Consider the following 19,530-nt stretch of genomic DNA (forward strand, 5'->3'; position numbering starts at 1 on the left):
AGCTTTAAAATAATTGAGTGATAAATACAATAATATTTACTTTAGATATTTCAACATGCATATTGTAGTCGCTTGCAAAATCTTTGACATTCACCATTCAGTGCACTTCACGTGATCTTACTTTAACCTCCATGTTAATTGCACCTTAATGGATGTCTATTTGACCATTAAATACAGCCATAAAATTCAACTGAAAATACATATTCATGCCAGTAATTGGAAATATAACATCAAGATCCCAGGAGGTTGTAAAAAGTCCACCCAAACATATGCATAAAAGTGTGAAGACGAGGAGCTGAAATACAAAGTGCACAGTTCCAGCAAAAATTCAAGAGTTCTTTGAGATTCACATGTATGGAAAACAGTCTGTTACACCATACACACTGTGAATCCTCCAAGCAGCCTATGATACAATTTATCAGAACGTAAGGGAAAAAGAGCGTACGACATAAATGGCAAATATACAAAAGATCTGAAATTATGATGCAATAATGAGAAACAATTATACCACATTATCAAGAAGTCTACTTGATGTTAGCTAATATAAGATGTTAATTAGGGTGTCTTAAGTTTCAATGACAAACACAATGGTTCCTTTAAACCATAGGATGCAGAGCCATTGCCAGTTCCCCAAGGACATGGAGTCAAGGCTTGGCTCTTTAGAGAAGCTAACAGACTGAGGCGAATGGCTGAAGGGCAAAATTTGAAATCTGTTGTCTGGATATTTTACACGCATGAAATGTTAGGCTCAGAAAAACTCTGTGTCGTAAATACCAAGTCTGACCACTGACCTTATAGAGAGCATCAACCTTCATGGTAAAGCCATCCACTCCAGGCATTGTGCTTACGGACTGCAGATCGGGGACGTCTGACACAAAGCTGGCGTCAAATGGAACATCATGGAAGTAGCGGTCACAGACATCAGGCTGCTTTCGATCCTAGTAGATTAAAAAAAAAAACTGTTTGACCATCATTCTGATTCTCAACTATTAGAGACCGTATTGATTATGTTTTATGCAATGTTTCTCTCGAATGTAATGATATCTATAAATGCAACAAGAAGCTTGGCATTGTATGTATCATGATGCCACATAATGGGTGATATCTGGTTCAAACCTTATTAGGTATCAATATGTAATGCTGACTATATGGCAAATTATGGGTTAATTAATACACTTGCTCTAATGACATTATTTCTATAGTATCATTCACAGGAGACCTGTATGACAGACAAGACATATAATAATAAAATAAACAGAATCATGATAATATGTTAATAACACAGACAAACTGTATATTGTGCAATTTTGGAAGTCAGATGCTTTTTGCCACAGGAGAGTCTTTAGGACAGAGGATTTTTTAATCTTCTCCATTTCAAAAGAGAGGAACTAGTGTGAGAATGACTGTTTATAGCTGCTATAACACGAGTGATGACAGGAACTAACGTGTTTAATGAATGTTCTCCAACATTAAATATAACTATTAAAGAAGTTAGCTTTTCATCAAAAAGTATGATAAATATTTAAATTTAAACACATAAAAAAAAAAAGAAGAAAATGAAAGAAGATTAATGAAGAATCTACAACCCGAATTTTGGAAATGTTGCAGGCATCAAATTTGAAATAAGCTCAATTTGTGCATAAAAGTGTACAATTTCTCAGTTTTAACATTTGTTATGTTCTCTATGTTCTATGTGAGAATATCATAGAGAACATAACAAATGTTTAAACTGAGAAATGTTACACTTATTTTTCCCTTAAAATGATACATTTTCTCAGTTTAAACATTTGACATGTCATCTATGTTGTATTCTGAATAAAATATTGAAACTTCCACATCATTGCATTCTGTTTTTATTCACAATTTGTACAGTGTCCCAACTTTTTTGGAATCGGGTTTTCCATTTTATACGTGTTAAAAAAACTTTCCAAAATTTCCTGAATTCAGGTTGTACTGTAAACGATCGCTCTAGAAAACCAAAACATTTCCGACGTTTTCTGCCTTTCCACTAAATGTTAATTTCATGTGTGAAACAGTTTAATGAATAGTGTAAAGAGGATGGTGAAGTCCTTCAGTGGTTAAATAGTCTGGTGTTAGTTAGCAATAATCGCTAGGATATCTTTCAGCCGCTTTAACATAAAAATACAGAAAACCGACTTTGACAGCGCACAGCCACCCCAAAGTTCAACTCTCACTAAAGCCTATAGAACTTTCAAACGTAACCAATAATCTCAGTTATTGCAATTATATAGAACTATGCATATTATAGCCATCTAAATAGTCACAATTTAAAAATCTAAGTGTACCTTAATCCAAATATAAACAATAACCTCCTCCAGCTCAAGTAACACATAATGGTAGAGAGCATAAAGACGCTGCCAGACCGTATTAACAGAGTGCAGAGACTTGTGTGGACGTACCAGGATCAGGAAGCGATGTTTGAGGTGCTTGTTAGGCTGGATACAACCGTACTGAGGCCCCTCATTGTACAAAGTGCCCGTTGGGTCAAAGAAGGGAACATAGCCATCGCGTCCTGTACACAGATAAACCTTCTCCAGCTGCAGCTTGTAAGCCGAGTTCAGATTCTGTTCAGGATTCCACAGCACCCTGCCGTACAGAGTCTGACCTACAGAACACAGGAAAGTGATGCGTATTTAGTATAGCCATTACTGCACTTATAGCATATGCATTCATAAAGTACATCGCCACTATTTATGTATTTATTTTATGTATCACAATTTGATGTGATACCTTATATTTGTGAACTTCAATAAAAAAATCATATATATATATATATATATATATATATATATATATATATATATATATATATATATATATATATATATATATAAAACAAGTACTGGTGTTTATAGCTGTTATTTGCTGCATGAATACACTTTTGGTGTGCATGTTATAAAAAGTTGGCATGGTCAAGACAAAAACTTGATCAGAAAACCTTCCATAAAAGTAATATCAGTTTTTCTCCTGACCAATCACAAAAGCTGATTGGGGGAACTGAATCTTTTTAGTGAGTAAATCAAAGGAAAGTTACAACCTGTTGAATTGAAAGCAGGTTGCAATAAGATAAAAAATACTTCATTTAAAATATTTTTATCTTATTAGCTATTTTTGGCACATCAATGTAAAAAAAAAAATCCAATGTAACTAGCGGCATATACTTTAAAATGCACGAGCACCTCTTTTCTCTTGATTTGATTTCCTTCAAAGCTACACTGAAGGCAAACACTGCACCTAAAGTAATTTTGAATAGTTTGTGAGCTGATAACTAATTACAACTATTACAGGTTTTTACAGTTACAATGCAGGTTGTGAGAGCAACGGCAATCTTAAACAGTTGAAAAAAGGCTTTAACTGAAATACAAAAAAGAGCATAGAAATAACGGGGAGTGGTGGCTCCAGCGGTTAAGGCCCTGGGTGACCGAACGGAAGGTCGGGGGTTATACCCCGTTATCACCAAGCTGCCACTCTTGGGCCCTTGAGCAAGGCCCTTAACCCTCTATGCTACAGGGGACCCTTACGAGAAAAATAAACCAAGGACCGTGACGTCGGAGCGACGTGGGGCCGCCTTCCCGTGGGCTCACCACCTGCAGGAGGGACCGTAAGGGACCGGTGCTGAGAGGATTGGGCAGCAGTCTAAGGCGGGGGCCTTGACAGCCCAATCCCTGGACACGGAGAAGTGTCTGGGGAATCTGCTTAGACTGCTGCCCCCGCGACCCGAATTACGGATAAGCGGGAGAAGATGAAATGAAATGAAATGAAAGCATAGAAATAACAACGAAGAGTTTCCATTTGAAAGTAAATATCCTGGAGAGTATGAGTAAGATGTACCCATTGAAAACGCTCCCTTGTAGTCCATCTCTGCCATAGACATGTCTGTGGTTGCAGGATCCATCATGAACACTTTTTCATTGTTGCACAGCTGGAACTCAGTGTTGAGAGAGTAGACCACAGGAACAGGTCGATTTGTCTGCTGGAACGCAATGGGCAGCAGGAACCTGTCAACCAGGCAGGGAGCGAACATGTTATTTCTCTGTTATTGTAACACCAGGCTAAACAATATGAAGCATGTATTCATTAGGAGAGAACATACTTCTCAGGAGCGTGGGCGGTGCAAGAAAGAGGCTTGTCTCCAGGATCAATCCATGGCTGAGTGGGCTGCACCGTGCAGGGAATCAAGAAGACTGTGTATTCCCCAGAATAGTCCTTCCTGGAACACATAAAATACCTCATCAACTTGGGATGCTAGGAACTCCAGTATGTAGAAATGAACAGGATCTATGTTTGGTACCTGCTGTAGGAGCTTGTAGCCCTCCAAAGCTGGTAAGGTGAGTCAAAGGTCTGTGCACTCCAAACAAGCTGCAAATCAAACTCGATTCCCCCGAGGTGGTCCGGTGCCATCAAGTGAGACTTGTGCCCAGGAAGAGTATGATGATCTGGAACAAAATGACCTGTAGGACAATAATATATTCTATATTGTAGCTGTTTTTGAAATATTATTTTAGACATCCTTTACATCGATTGAAAAAAGTTGAATACTAGTTTCATTTAGTCATATCTTCTTTGGTTTTAATTGTGCCATGAATTCTACAGAGGGGAATGAAAAATGTAAGTACCCCCCAGAGACCAATGTACACCATATAGACAAAAGTTTATAATAAATAATATAATATTAGAACCTCCACTCTTCTGGGGAGATGTTCCACTAGGTTTTGGAGTGTGCTTTTGGAGATTTGGGCTCATTCACAATGGTGTTGTTTAAAGCAGGTACTGATGTTGGGTGAGGAGGACTGGGGTGCAGTCATCATTCCAACTCATTCCAAAATTGTTGAATATTGTTGATATTACACCTCTATAGCAGGCCACTCAAGACCTTCCACTCAAACCCTTGTAAACCATATGTTCAACTGAAGTAAAAATATAATGCTACCACATCCAAAGACATCCTATACAATTGTGTGTCTGTAAATTTGTGGTAACAGTTTTAACAAACACACATGGCTGGAAAAGTCAAGTGTCCCAATGCCCCTCTCTATACAGTGCATGTTTAAAAATCGAATAAATTGTAGCCTTAAAATAATTTTTTTTTAAAAAATGTATTTGGTCTAGGGGTGTGGGGGAGTGGTGGCTCCAGCGGTTAAGGCGCTGGGTTGCCGATCGGAAGGTCTGGGGTTCAAGCCCCGGTATCGCCGAGCTGCTACTCTTGGGCCCTTGAGCAAGGCCCTTAACCCTCTATGCTCCGGGGGTCCCTTACGAGGGAAATATCAAGGTCCGTGACGTCGGAGTGACGTGGGGCCGCCTTCCCGTGGGCTCACCACCTGCAGGAGGGACCGTAAGGGACGGTGCTGTGAGGATTGGGCAGCAGTCGAAGGCGGGGGCCTGCTTAGACTGCTGCCCCCGCGACCCGAATTACGGATAAGCGAGAGAAAATGAATGAATGAATGAATGGTCTAGGGGTTTTAACTTCAAAGATTCCAAAAGATTTTTAAGTGCGATTTTTGTTGTGGTACTTCACAGGTTTCTGTGACTGGTCAAATGTATAAAAAACACCAATTACACACTGTTTAAACATTCTGATTCTGACAAATCTGTATATAAAATACATCAAAATGTTAACACACCCCTGAATTTAGCATGCGTTTTAAACTCGATCACTAGCCGTCCATCGTCTTTGATGAAGATTCTAATGATCTGCAGTCTGGCTGAGAGCACACTGTCCGTCTGAATGCCTGCAAGAGGACGAACAAGAACAGATACGTTTATCTTCAGCAGAAAGATCTGCACTAAACAGCGCAGATGGTAGAATTTAAGTACTTAGAATGATATCAAGTTATTATATAATTATAAAATAGCTCTGTGACAATACATGTATTCTAGATAAAGTCTATATTAGTGTGAATGAGGTAAATGAAGTAGCATTTTTAAAAGTTAGCATCACTACAACTACTACTAACGCGATACACACCTGTCCTCCACAGTACAGTATCATAGAAGAAGGAGAACTCCATCTCTGTGTGGTGCTCGAGGGAGGCCCAGCCTCGAGGTGCGGTCACATAGATGTAGGACACATAGAGAGGAACCTGCACTGTTAGAAATGACTGTGCCGAGTCTCTCACCTTTTGAAACAAACAGAAACGTAAACTATACCATTACCGAACTGACCACAAGCAAATTAATCTCAGTATAGTCAAGTCCAGAAGCCTGCTGCATAGGATACGAGACAAATGGCATTCAAATGTCCTACTCTTTAACAAAGGGCTTCCTTTCATGTGACACACATTGTCATGTGTGGCAGCCTGGCAAACACTTCACATGAAAAAATATGCATATATATATATATATATATATATATATATATATATATATATATATATATATATATATATATATATATATATATATATATATATTTTATCAGAAGCAAAGTTACAGGATTTATTAAATGCATTGATTTGACATTTGGTAAACCAGGCCAAATATCAGATCCATTTGTTCTGCTCTGACATTTCCTCTGTGGGTGAACAATTTCTAAAACTGAAATTGGGGGGAAAAATGTCTGAAATTCAATTAGGTCAAAAAATTGTCTGCTTCCAAAACTATTCTAAAAGGCACTAGGCTTTTAAAAATAAACAATCGACTGAGCATCCCCAAAAACACATGAATGTGTTAGGGTGTCAATAAAAATAGTTTGTACTGCTAACAATTAAACAAAAAATAAGAGATTTTGAGTATGTTGCTGTTTGACACTGACATATTATTGCTATATACTAGTCTTAATAAAGGACGTGCTAATGTGTGCACATTGTATGAAATGAACAATGCTTTTTCATGTACTAGTGTGGCTAACCTGGAAATCAGCAGTGACCGACCCCCCACATACGTCGATCAGTTCGGTCATATCATAGTACGCATCGAAAGTCCAAATGCAGCTTTTCAGATTGAGATGCTTGTAGAGCTGGATGGTTCTAGGCTCACGGATGTTGGGGTTAAACTGGTAAGGACGATCATAGCCGGGACCCAAGGATATGCTATCATAGGTCACATCATCCAGGAAGCCAGTTTCTGAAAAACAGAAAGGCAACAGAACAAAATATAAAAGGTCAAGTCAGTACTTTTTGAGTAATATTTCCAAGATTACCCAAAAGATTAACATTAGGAGTTTGATAGAATGCCTTTTGGTTTGTGGGCTATCCCGGGAATAAACACTGCTTACCAGAGATGCCTTGCAGGTCTTTAAGTGTAACTAGGTTAGAGCAAATGTGCTGCTGACGATAAATAGACTCCGAAAGCAGAAAGTGCAGATTGTGTAGGGGCATAGTGGACACCAGAGGTAACATTCCATCCTGATGAGGGATCTGAACTGAGATGTGAATCCTGCAGGGCAAATCATATTTGTGGTTATTTATTCTTGCAAGTCTATATTTTGTTTGTCTAAGTTTTGTTAATGTTTCTTGACCTGCCCACCTGTTGGGATGCTCTTTGTGTTTGACGTCCAGGTATTTTAGTGTCGCAATAAAGGACTGGGCTTGGAAGCCACGGGCCGTTCCAGTGGTCACTGGGGTGTGGCATATAGAACCTTCAGTTCCAATAGTGGCTATATTGCTCCTTAGTGGTGTACCAAGGTGTCCAGCCTTATCCCGTGCCTGAGCCACACAGCGTACATGAAAGCGCCGACTGAAGTAGATACTGTCCAGGACCTGTGTGTAACAAAGTGTAATCATGAAAAACAAAAGCCCTCATAAAATAATTTTCATATTCTGATATTACTGGTTTGGGTCAATTAGAACATTATTTGCAAACACTTCAAAAAAGATTAAACTTAAATATGCTTAAAGACCTGTCTATATGGAGCTAAAACAATGATAGCATGTTAATAGGAAAACATTTAAGAGAATCATATAAATAAAACTCAAACTTCTGTATTCTGTAGATGGAACTATATCTGAGAACAAACCATGTGGTTGACGGTTGTGTAGGGTGTGTTGTCCGTGACAGTTTCGAATGGAGACCTGGATCCGCTGCTATCAGTTGGTGCTGCAACCTCCCAGCTGAAGTGAATGGAGGTCTGGTTGATGCCGGCCTCCTCGCAGCGTTCTCTCATGACTGAGTATTTAGGATAATGGGGATCACAAGGGGTCACACAGACCAGAGGGTAACCTGGAGATGGCGACTTCTTACTCTTCTCCTTTGTCACCTCCTGGACAGAGTCATAGTCTGAGAGGGACACTACCTGCATGAGAATGGGAGAATGATTTGAACATTACAGGTGCTCAAATGTCCTTACAAATCATTAAAGATTTTGTAGCATTATCTTGAATAGGGGTATTGTACATGATCAAATTCACTGAAAATGTGAAAGATTATGAATATGAAATATTGTAAATAAGAACCACAACAATACACAAAATTACAATATATTTAGTGCTGAAACTCAAATCTTACAATTGGAGGGGCAGGGAGGATTAGACTTCCTGCAGCTTCCTGATCAAGAATAGTGACAGTAGCCATGGTAATTTCTCCAAGAACAGCTTCCACTGGGTCATCAGGGCCAAGGACAAGTGAAAAAGATTCGTGCCACTCTCTCTCCTCATTGGACAAGATCTCAACCTTGAAAAGAATGTGGTCCAAACCTAAGACACAATCAGAGAAAGACTTTTAAAGGCCACAAAGTATACTATATGAAAAAAAAAAACTATAGAAAGTTCACAGATTTAAATGAAATTTACGGCCCTTATCCAGAGCCACTGAAATGTATCTAATTCATACAACTGAGCAGCTATGGTGTTAAGGGCCTTTCTCAGGGGCCCAGAAGTGGCAGCTTCATGTGGCTGGGATTCAAACTCACAACCTTCAGATACAAAGTCCAATTCTTTAACCATTATGCTACCACCACCCCATAATGCTACTAAACAGATAAATAACTTTTTTTTTAAACAAACCAGGGCTAAACTTGAGGACGCGACTTGTAGGGTTATAGTCCACTCCGGACTGGGCTGATCCATCCCGGGTGCTGCAGCGGATCTTGGAGGTGCGGTCCAAGTCTCCTTTCCTGATGACTTTAATATTCAGGACTTCAATGCCGTCTGGACCAGGAGGCTCTCGCACTTGGTAAGAAGCTTGTTCAAACTCGATCGTTGGCGCTGTTATGTGTAATGTTACAGAGAATTAATTAGATTGGGGATTTAAATACAATAAAATCAATACTATAGTACAATCAAAATAAATATTACCAGGCAGCATTGCGCCAATGTAGTTACTTTATGTTGCATCGTGCCTCAGTAATGTGGATGAAAAGCTACCATCAATGTTCCTGTTTAAACACTTAATCTAATAACTTTGGTGATTGACTACGAATAAGTTTAGTAATGAAGATCAATCAACGTTGTCTTATTTGTATAAAAGTCATAAAAACTAATTAAGCTTAGTCTGAACTTGTCAAATAAATGCTTTTTATACAGATCCCACATGTCTGTAAGAAAATTTGCAAAGTACTTGCTATGAAAAACCTTACCATCTTCATCATTAGTGATGGTCAAAGTGACAATATCATTGACCCCAATCATTGCTCCACTCCAGTGATCCCCCTGTGGTGTGCCTAAGTGAACCTGGAACTCTTCCTCTGGTTCAAAGACGGAGTCATCATTGATGTGCACTGTGCAATTCTTCACCTGCAAATGGAACGATTCAAGTTCAGTTTGTTGCAATGTGATGATTCACAACAAGCTGTATTTAAATTCAGAACGTTGAGTTCAGCGCTTTTTCCCTTTGCTATTAAACGACGCAACAAAAACCATTTCAAAATGATAGAAATATAGTATTGCTACATAACACTGCTGACAGGCCCCTGTTTTAGATCCGCAGTTGTAGCAATTTCTATATTAACTACACATGCATAACTCTGAATACACTCACAGGATGAATAAAAAAAAAAAAAAATAACTTCTTCTATGTTTATCATTGAGATCACGTGCATTCTTGAGTAAGTAAAAGCTGGAGTGAACGGTACCTTTTCTCCTTTAAGGAAAACCACACGAGAGACATCTGCGTTCCTCCTCTCCTCAAAGTCATCCATCACCATGGCAGACATGGTGCGCGTAAAGCAGCGTACTGAAGATTTGTAAGTCAAATCTCCCGTCCTGATGATGGGGATGTGCAGGACTCCATCTTTCTCCTTGACTGTATATGCCACCTTCTCAAACTGCATACTGGGAACTGGTAAAAAAAAAATTTAGTTTTAAGATTTATTTTAGAAAAGTTAAAGGACTGAGTGTAAATTAATTTTTATATATATATTTTTTTACATACGATCTTGTGTGCTGTCAGTGATATAAACCGAAGCTTCGTGAGGCTCCGTAAGAACAGCGCCATTAGGAGAGCTGAGGAAGACGATGAAAGATTCTTTTCCTTCTATGGTGGGGTTTTGGATGTCATCCATGATGGTCAAACTACAAGTCTGGTGAAAAAGAAAGAGGTGTTTTTAGTGTGTACAATTTTCTATCAATGCAAAAAATTCCTAGCAGATTTGCTGTAATACCTCCTCAGTCTTTCCAGGCTTGAAGTCAACTTTCTTTGAACTAGGGATGTAGTCCACGCCGGGAGTGGCAGAGTCCTGGTCAGCTGGACGAGTGGCGCACCATACCGATGCTACAGAGGAAAGGTCACTGCCCCGACGCAACACTGGAATCTCAATTGTGCCTACAGATAAAACAGCTTTTTTTAGGTACAACATTCTGAAGATAATCAGCTTTGTCAACTAGATATGCCACCTAATCAACTTAACACGATGAGAGACATGGTTCCTTCTTAAATTCTTAACTTAATTTCATTAGTTGACCCACTGTAATAGTTTGTGATAGTTGATCAATAAAAAACAATACTACAGACCTGCATCCTCAGTGAAGCTAAAAGACGCATTGCCAAGAAACACAGTAGAGGCATCATTGGGGCCGTCAATAATAATTTTTGCTACTGTGATGTCCCCCATGCGGGAGTTATCAGAAGCATCCGAGAGCACCAGCTCAAACTCCTCAGACGGCTCGTACTCGCTATCGTCGATCAGCGTGACATCACAGGTAGACATGCTGACCCCGGGGCCCAATACAACACGGTTCTCTGTGCTCATGCTGCGACTCTTATAGTCAGAGCCTGACTCCAGAGCGTGGAGGCTGCTGCCTCGTGCTGACCTAGGAATGGTGTAGCAAAGAGCAGAAACGGTGCTGCTGGTGTCACCTAAGGGATAAAGAGAATAAGAGAGTAATACAATGAGTGCTCTGATTAGATTGATTGCCAGTGTGACTCAAGTAGCTTCAAATAATTCAGTGAGTTAAACACAAAATAAATAAGAAGACACAGAACAATAACTACAACTCCTTCTAACTACTAACATTCTATTATATAAATACAATCTTAATAGTTAAATAGTAAAGATTTCATTCCATTCTTGTCTGTTATGACATTTAATACAATGAACAGAACCAATCATGGAAAAAAAGCATGATAAGGCACCTTTTCTCTCAATGGGAACGTGGATGAAGCCACTGCTCTCGTTGATGTGGTAGGTCTTTTTGTCAAACTGCAAGGTGGGCTCATCCTCTGTATCATTAATGTTCACTTTGGCTCGGGTCACCTGACCCAGCAGAGCGTACACGGGCATGCTCAGCTCCACCGTAAAGCTCTCCATGTTCTCAAACACCTGATCATCGTTGATGATGATGGTGCACACTTTGGTGTCCTCACGCTCGTCAAACTGAACCTGCAGAATCAGGATGGATAACTAGCTTTAATTAAACAGAATGAGCTTTTAAACAGTTTTTCCATAGAAGCCGGAATGGTGCTCGAAATGAGAACAAAAACAGAATGCAATGAGTTGCAAATGGCTTTAAGACTTAAAATGGCTGATTTCATTTAAAATAGCACAAAGACAACATATTAAATCTGAGAAAGGTCAAAATGTTCTTGTTTTCTGAAAAATATATGCAAACTCATAATTTGCCTCCAGCGTCATATTAAAAAAAAAATGGGAAGGGGGCATGCTTACCACTGTGTTACATCATCGCTTTTTTAAACAATACTCTGTGTTAAATATAGGGTTAAATCATTGAATTCAGATTTTATTTGCATTTTATATTTCACAGCATCCCAATTCTTTTGGAAACAGAGCTGTATATAATAAAGAACAAAGCTAGTGCTTCACTGAGGCAAGGAAGAAAACAGAATATTGTATATAAAATGATAAAAATGTTAAATATGTGCCAGTATATAAGGTCTAGGGCTTTGTACCTGTCCCGCATGCTCCACGTAGTCATGTTTTCCGCGCTGGATGCCAGCGGTGGAGGTGGCAGTTCCTTGCTCAGTGCGACACAGCACAATGGCATACTGGTTCAGATTTCCTGTCCTTTTTACTGTCACTGCCACAGTCCCTGCCTTCTCACTTACATTATAGCTGCACATATGACAAACAACATACTATTCAAAACCAGTCTAATCATACAATACAATACAAACGTCAACAAATAACCTATAATGTATATTTAATTCAGGTCAAAGCTTTCTATAAATCACATACACTATATTGATAAGCCATATGTGGTTCTTCCCCAAACTGTTACCATAATTGTACAGGATGTTTTTAGATGTGGATTCATTAAATTTCCCCATCACTCAAACTAGAAGACCCCAACCTGTTTTAGCATGACAATGCCCCTGTGGTCGAAGGCAACTCTATTAAGATATGCTTTACATGGCTTGGAATAGAAGATCTTGAGTGGCCTGCTATAGAGCTGTGACCTCAACTTGACCTTGAACACCTTTGAGCTAAATTGGTATGCTAAATGCACCCCAAGCCTCCTCGCCCTCATGAGCACCCCAACTATCATGAGCACAAATCTCTATAACCAGTCCAACATCTTTGTAGACAAGTAAAGGTTAATATAAGCTATAATTTATTTAAAAAAATGTTTTTAGGAATTGCTTGAAATATATATATTTTTATTATATATATTATATATTATATATTATATATATATATATAATCCAATTATTCACCTAATACAGCAGTGATTTTTAAAAGTTACATGTGATTAATTGCATACATAACTTTATAACATATAATGACTCATTATTAGTTATACCACATTATATAATTATTATTATTATTATTATTAGTATTAGTATTATTGAGGGTATAAAGTAGTCAATTAAAAAGATAATTGATTCAATTCTTCCTTGTGTTAAGTTATTAATATTTGTTATTTAACATTTTCTATTTATTTATAAAAGTGTGTTTCAGTAATGTCATTTGTGCATAATAATATTTAAATACTTTCTTCTTGATTAGTTACAAAATAGTGGAGGTGGACATTTTAAAGGCAGACTAACAGGTCTTTGAGGGTCAGAATTCTAGCTGATAGACAGGTGTTCAAATACTTATTTGCAGCTGTATCATACAAATAAATAGTTTAATAATAATACATTGTGATTTCTGGATTTTTTTTTTTAGATTATGTCTCTCACAGTGGACATGCACCTACGATGACAATTTCAGACCCCTCCATGATTTCTACCCAATAGAGAATCTTTGGAGGAAGCTCAAACTCCGTGTTTCTCAGCGACAGGCCAGAAACCTGACTGATCTAGAGAAGATCTGTGTGGAGGAGTGGGCCAAAATCCCTCCTGCAGTGTGTGCAAACCTGGTGAAAAACTACAGGAAACGTTTGACCTCTGTAATTGCAAACAAAGGCTACTGTACCAAATATTAACATTGACTTTCTCAGGTGTTCAAATACTTATTTGCAGCTGTATCATACAAATAAATAGTTTAAAAATCATATATTGTGATTTTTGGATATTTTTTTTTTAGATTATGTCTCTCACAGTGGACATGCACCTACGATGACAATTTCAGACCCCTCCATGATTTCTAAGTGGGAGAACTTGCAAAATAGCAGGGTGTTCAAATACTTATTTTCCTCACTGTATATATATATATATATATATATATATATATATATATATATATATATATATATATATATATATATATATGTGTGTGTGTGTGTGTGTGTGTGTGTGTGTGTGTGTGTGTGTCCTCATATTTTTGCTGTGAATATATTAGAACATTATATTTTAGATTATACATATATACATATATTAGGTAATTATATTTTAATCAGGTCTTTGCAATGTAATTTTATATTGTTTTAAGGTTTATAACTTCTCATTCACTTTGTCATTATTAGATTGAAGACTGCACATTAAAAGCACATGTGCATCATTAAATGATTATAGTTAGCAAATTATAGCACATGAGTATTATAAGGTGACTTCGCAAACCTACAAAGATTTTAAGCTTTATAAAGAATTTTAATGGTTTATGTATATGGCCTCTATCAAACGCAATGATGAATTCATATTATGAAAGTATTTGTGTTTTGGGGTCTGTATTAGTGTTCACCTGCGATGCTCAAAGCTGATAAGGGACCACTGAATGTGGAAAACATTGTCACTGACGATGTTGGGTTTGCTGTCTTTCACCAGGAACTTGAAGTTGTCCATGGTCTCCTGGACACCATTGTCATTTAGAACATAGCGAATGACACCAAGGTTGACTTCCGCTGTGAAAAAAAAAATACAATACACTCAACTGCAAAGATATTAATTAAAATTAGGTTTGTTAGGTTGCTAATCAATAATCAGTTAAAAAAAAGAAACATCCAATTGATTAAATTGCATGAAAAAGGCATGAAAGAGCAATCAAAGAAAAAATCTTTACAGACACAAACGGCTTACGTACATACAAAGTTAACTCTTTATGTCTGATAGTGTGAGTGTTACCTTGGGTAAAAGAGGTAATGGGGATTCCTGGTTTCAGCTTGCTCTCCACATAACCATATCTCGGTCCTGCTGTGATTTCATAAGTCAGTTGACCATCATCCGTGTCTGGATCAATGGTGAGAAGCTCCTTCTTCGAGATAAGGTTTGTTGCCTAGTAGCCATTTTAGAATAATGCCAAAATGTCACAGAGATCAGTATGACAAGCAGAACGAGGCATTGTTCAGTTGTATTAGCAATAAATGACCAAAATGTGATTGTAGTCATGTTTCCTACAGCCAACTGGGGGCAGTAGAGTGCCATTATTGTCCATGTCAATGTTTGATGGAGCTAAATGCAAAAATCTGCACACCACATGACTTCTTAATGCTCATTTATATTAAAAAAACGTGCTTCCATTGATTTAAAATGCAACATGGTCATATTAGATATCAAAACAGCAGTCTACAATATTATTCAACCAAATAGTAGAATGGGCAGAATGATATTTTACATGCCTGACACATATTTCTAAAAGAATGGGGTGACTATTACAAATTAAACGCTAAAAAAATGTGAGAGATTAGAGGCAGTAATAAAAGCAGAGTGGAAAAAACAAGATTATTATTTATTTATTGCTATTTTTTATTTTATTTTGATAACCAAGAAACAACTACGACACCCAACGCACCGAAACCCAAATATACTGTGGAATACGTGGAGGTGCAAGTGTGAACAGATTTAATTGTGATTTACTACAGTCTGGAAATCATTTCCAGAACAGTGATTGTATAAGTAAAACTTATAGCACCAAAGGTCAGGCAACAAATTTGCAAAAGCTCGTAATTTGAAGGAGAAGATTTTATATTACATGCTGAGATTTTACAATGGAAAGTCTATTAAATTGATGTCTTAGTATCTGAAAATAAAGATACATTTTCTGAAATTGATGACCTCATGCTGTTACAGGAAAACTGTGTTTTAATTCAAGATTTGCCACACCCTCACACCTGAGATGGCAATCGCACGTCAACAAGTATTTCTTCCTATATTATATGTATTAATTGGGGCTGTTAAAATGCAACGGTAAATAACACAACAATTGTAACTAATTAATTAACAAATTTGAACACATTTTATACACACGCGATTAATGCATCGCACATTTCTATTTGACCATTTTTAATAAAACTATAAATAAATATAAAAGAGGGGAATTTAAAACCTTCAATCCATTTTTTAACGACGTCTTGTCTTAACTCAGATATAAAAAAAATTCTTGAAAAGTAATTTCAATCACTAAACTATCAATATTTGTTTTATTGATGCGCCAAGTCTCAAATCAAGCACCAAAATCCGCCATGATGCGCACATCCGTCAATTAAAACCGTCCCCGTGGAAACAGCAAAAGTTCTGTTAGGTTTCCTGATGATTTACGTAATTAAAAACACCATAATTACTTTAAAACATTTACAAGAACATTTTGTCTTCATGCTCTATGTTGAGTTTGGTTTCACTCATAATAAACACATTTGCATAAAGCATCAATATTTGTCCATGCCAATGTTGATTACAGTATTAATTTACGGTACATTTATAACAAATAAAAATGTGCGATTGAGTTGTGATTAATCTTCTTCTTCTTTCGGCTGCTCCCATTAGGGGTCGCCACAGCGGATCATCCGTCTCCATACCACCCTGTCCTCTATATCTGCCTCTTTTACACCAACTACCTGCATGTCTTCCCTCACCACATCCATGAACCTCCTCCTTGGCCTTCCTCTTTTCCTCCTACCTGGTGGCTCCATCTTCAGCATTTTTCTACCAATATAATTCATGTCCCTCCTCTGCACATGTCCAAACCATCTCAATCTCGCCTTCCTCACCTTGTCACCAAAACATCCTACATGTGCTGTCCCTCTAATAAACTCATTTCTAATCTTGTCCATCCTCGTCACTCCCAACGAAAACCTCAACATCTTCAGCTCTGCTACCTCCAGCTCCACCTCCTGTTTTTTACTCAATGCCACTGTCTCTAATCCATACAACATCGCAGGTCTCACCACAGTCCTATAAACTTTCCCTTTCATTCTTGCAGATACTCTTCTATCACAAATCACTCCTGTCACTCTTCTCCACCCACTCCACCCTGCCTGCACTCTTTTCTTTACTTCCCTAACACACTCTCCATTACTTTGCACTGTTGACCCCAGGTACCTGAACTCCTCCACCTTCTCCACCTCTTCTCCCTGCAACCGCATCACTCCACTGCCCTCCCTCTCATTCACACACATGTACTCTGTCTTACTCCTACTGACTTTCATTCCCCTTCTCTCCAGCGCATATCTCCATCTCTCCAGGCTCTTCTCAACCTGCTCTCTACTCTCACCACAAATCACAATATCATCTGCAAACATCATTGTCCAGGGAGACTCCTGTCTGACCTCGTCCGTCAACCTGTCCATCACCACTGCAAACAGGAAAGGGCTCAGGGCCGATCCTTGATGCAGTCCAACCTTCACCCTGAACCAGTCTGTCGTACCTACTGTACACTTTACTGCCGTCACACTGTCCTCATACATGTCCTGCACCACCCTCACATACTTCTCTGACACACCTGACTTCCTCATACAATACCACAACTCCTCTCTCGGCACCCTGTCGTACGCTTTCTCTAAATCCACAAATACACAATGCAGCTCCTTCTGTCCTTCTCTATACTTCTCCATCAACATCCTCAAAGCAAATAAGGCATCTGTGGTGCTCTTCCTCGGCATGGAACCATACTGTTGCTCAAAGATGGTCACCTCTTCTCTCAGCCTGGCTTCCACTACTCTTTCCCATAACTTCATGGTGTGACTGATCAACTTAATTCCCCTGTAGTTACTGCAGGTCTGCACATCTCCCTTATGCTTAAAGATCGGTACCAGCACACTCCTTCTCCATTCCTCAGGCATCCTCTCCCCTTCCAGAATCCTGTTAAACAATCTGGTTAAAAACTCCACTGCCATCTCTCCTAAACATCTAAACGCTTCTACCGGTATGTCATCTGGTCCAACCGACTTTCCATTCTTCATCCTCTTAATCGCTGCTCTCACTTCCTCCTTACTAATCCTATCTACATCCTGCTTCACCAACTCCACATCCTCCAACCTTCTCTCTCTCTGATTTTCCTCATTCATCAGCTGCTCAAAATACTCCCTCCATCTTCTCAACACACTCTCCTCACTAGTCAACACATTTCCCTCTCCATCCTTTATTGCTCTAACTTGCAGTACATCCTTCCCAGCTCGGTCCCTCTGCCTGGCCAATCGGTATAAATCCTTTTCTCCTTCCTTAGTGTCCAACCTCTTATACAGCTCCTCATATGCCTCTTTCCCCTAATGCTCTCCTGCACTTCCTCATTCCACCACCACGTCTCCTTGTCTTGCTTTCTATTTCCAGATGTCACACCAAGTACTTTTCTAGCTGCCTCCCTCATCACTCCTGCAGTAGTTGCCCAATCATCCGGCACCTCTTCACCACCACCAAGCCCCTGTCTGACCTCTTCCCTGAACCTCACACTACACTCTTCCTCCTTCAGTTTCCACCATCTTATTCTTCTTTCAAACCTTACTTTCCTCCTCTTCTTCTTCGCCTCCAAAACCATCCTACAGACCACCATCCGATGCTGTCTAGCTACACTGTCCCCTGCCAACACCTTACAGTCTCCAATCTCCTTCAGGTTGCATCTCCTACACAGAAGATAATCCACCTGTGTGCACCTTCCTCCACTCTTATACGTCACCCTATGATCCTCCTTCTTCTTAAAATACGTGTTCACCACTGCCATTTCCATCCTTTTAGCAAAATCTACCACCATCTGCCCTTCCACATTCCTCTCCTTAAAACCATACCTACCCATCACCTCCTCATCACCTCTGTTCCCTTCACCTACATGCCCATTAAAGTCTGCCCCAATCACCAATCGTTCTTTCCTAGGTACACCATCTACCACTTCATCTAATTCACTCCAGAATCTTTCTTTCTCCTCCATCTCACAGCCAACTTGTGGAGCATAGGCACTGATGACATTTATCATCATCCCTTCAACTTCCACCTTCACGATCATCACCCTATCAGAAACTCTCTTCACCTCCACTACACTCTTACTGTATGCTTCTTTCAGAATCACCCCTACACCATTTCTCTTCCCATCCACACCATGATAAAACAGTTTAAACCCACCTCCAATGTTCCTGGCCTTACTCCCTTTCCACTTGGTCTCCTGAACACACAACACATCTACCTTTTTTCCTCTCCATCATATCAGCTATCTCTCTCCCTTTACCCGTCATAGTACCAACATTTAAAGTACCAACCCGAACCTCTACTCTCCTACACTGCTCCTTTTCCTGCCGTCTCTGTAGACTTCTTCCTCCTCTCCTTCCCTCCTTCGGCCAACAGTAGCCCAATTTCCACCGGTACCCTGTCGGCTAACGATACCTGTGGCGGTCGTTGTTAACCCGGGCCTCGACCGATCCGGTATGAAATTCTCATTTGTGATCCGCATATTTGATTTGGCACATGTTTTACGCTGGATGCCCTTCCTAACGCAACCCTCCCCATTTACCCGGGCTTGGGACCGGCACTAAGAGTACACTAGCTTGTGCCCCCCTAATGGCTGGGTTGAGTTGTGATTAATCAGGATTAAATATTATA

At 39.1% G+C, this 19,530-nt stretch overlaps 1 protein-coding gene across 2 annotated transcripts in view; it reads right to left on the reverse strand.

Annotated features, from left to right (window-relative positions):
* Positions 1-19,530, reverse strand: part of fras1 (Fraser extracellular matrix complex subunit 1) — a 131,745-nt gene that overhangs the window by 2,287 nt on the left and 109,928 nt on the right. For both annotated transcript variants that reach the window (XM_083526764.1, XM_083526763.1), the window contains 22 exons: positions 14,854-15,004; positions 14,474-14,633; positions 12,301-12,463; positions 11,527-11,773; positions 10,906-11,250; positions 10,556-10,716; positions 10,327-10,474; positions 10,028-10,233; positions 9,533-9,689; positions 8,961-9,161; positions 8,464-8,651; positions 7,976-8,251; positions 7,486-7,718; positions 7,235-7,395; positions 6,869-7,083; positions 5,987-6,137; positions 5,643-5,750; positions 4,313-4,472; positions 4,115-4,231; positions 3,853-4,019; positions 2,421-2,626; positions 792-938 (listed from right to left, as the gene is read on the reverse strand). In XM_083526764.1, coding sequence (XP_083382890.1) covers positions 792-938; positions 2,421-2,626; positions 3,853-4,019; positions 4,115-4,231; positions 4,313-4,472; positions 5,643-5,750; positions 5,987-6,137; positions 6,869-7,083; positions 7,235-7,395; positions 7,486-7,718; positions 7,976-8,251; positions 8,464-8,651; positions 8,961-9,161; positions 9,533-9,689; positions 10,028-10,233; positions 10,327-10,474; positions 10,556-10,716; positions 10,906-11,250; positions 11,527-11,773; positions 12,301-12,463; positions 14,474-14,633; positions 14,854-15,004 — 4,068 coding nt within the window. The remainder of the gene's footprint in view (positions 1-791; positions 939-2,420; positions 2,627-3,852; positions 4,020-4,114; positions 4,232-4,312; positions 4,473-5,642; positions 5,751-5,986; positions 6,138-6,868; positions 7,084-7,234; positions 7,396-7,485; positions 7,719-7,975; positions 8,252-8,463; positions 8,652-8,960; positions 9,162-9,532; positions 9,690-10,027; positions 10,234-10,326; positions 10,475-10,555; positions 10,717-10,905; positions 11,251-11,526; positions 11,774-12,300; positions 12,464-14,473; positions 14,634-14,853; positions 15,005-19,530) is intronic.

This window comes from Silurus aristotelis (genome assembly GCF_946808225.1).
Source record: "Silurus aristotelis genome assembly, chromosome: 23".
Lineage (NCBI taxonomy): Eukaryota > Metazoa > Chordata > Actinopteri > Siluriformes > Siluridae > Silurus > Silurus aristotelis.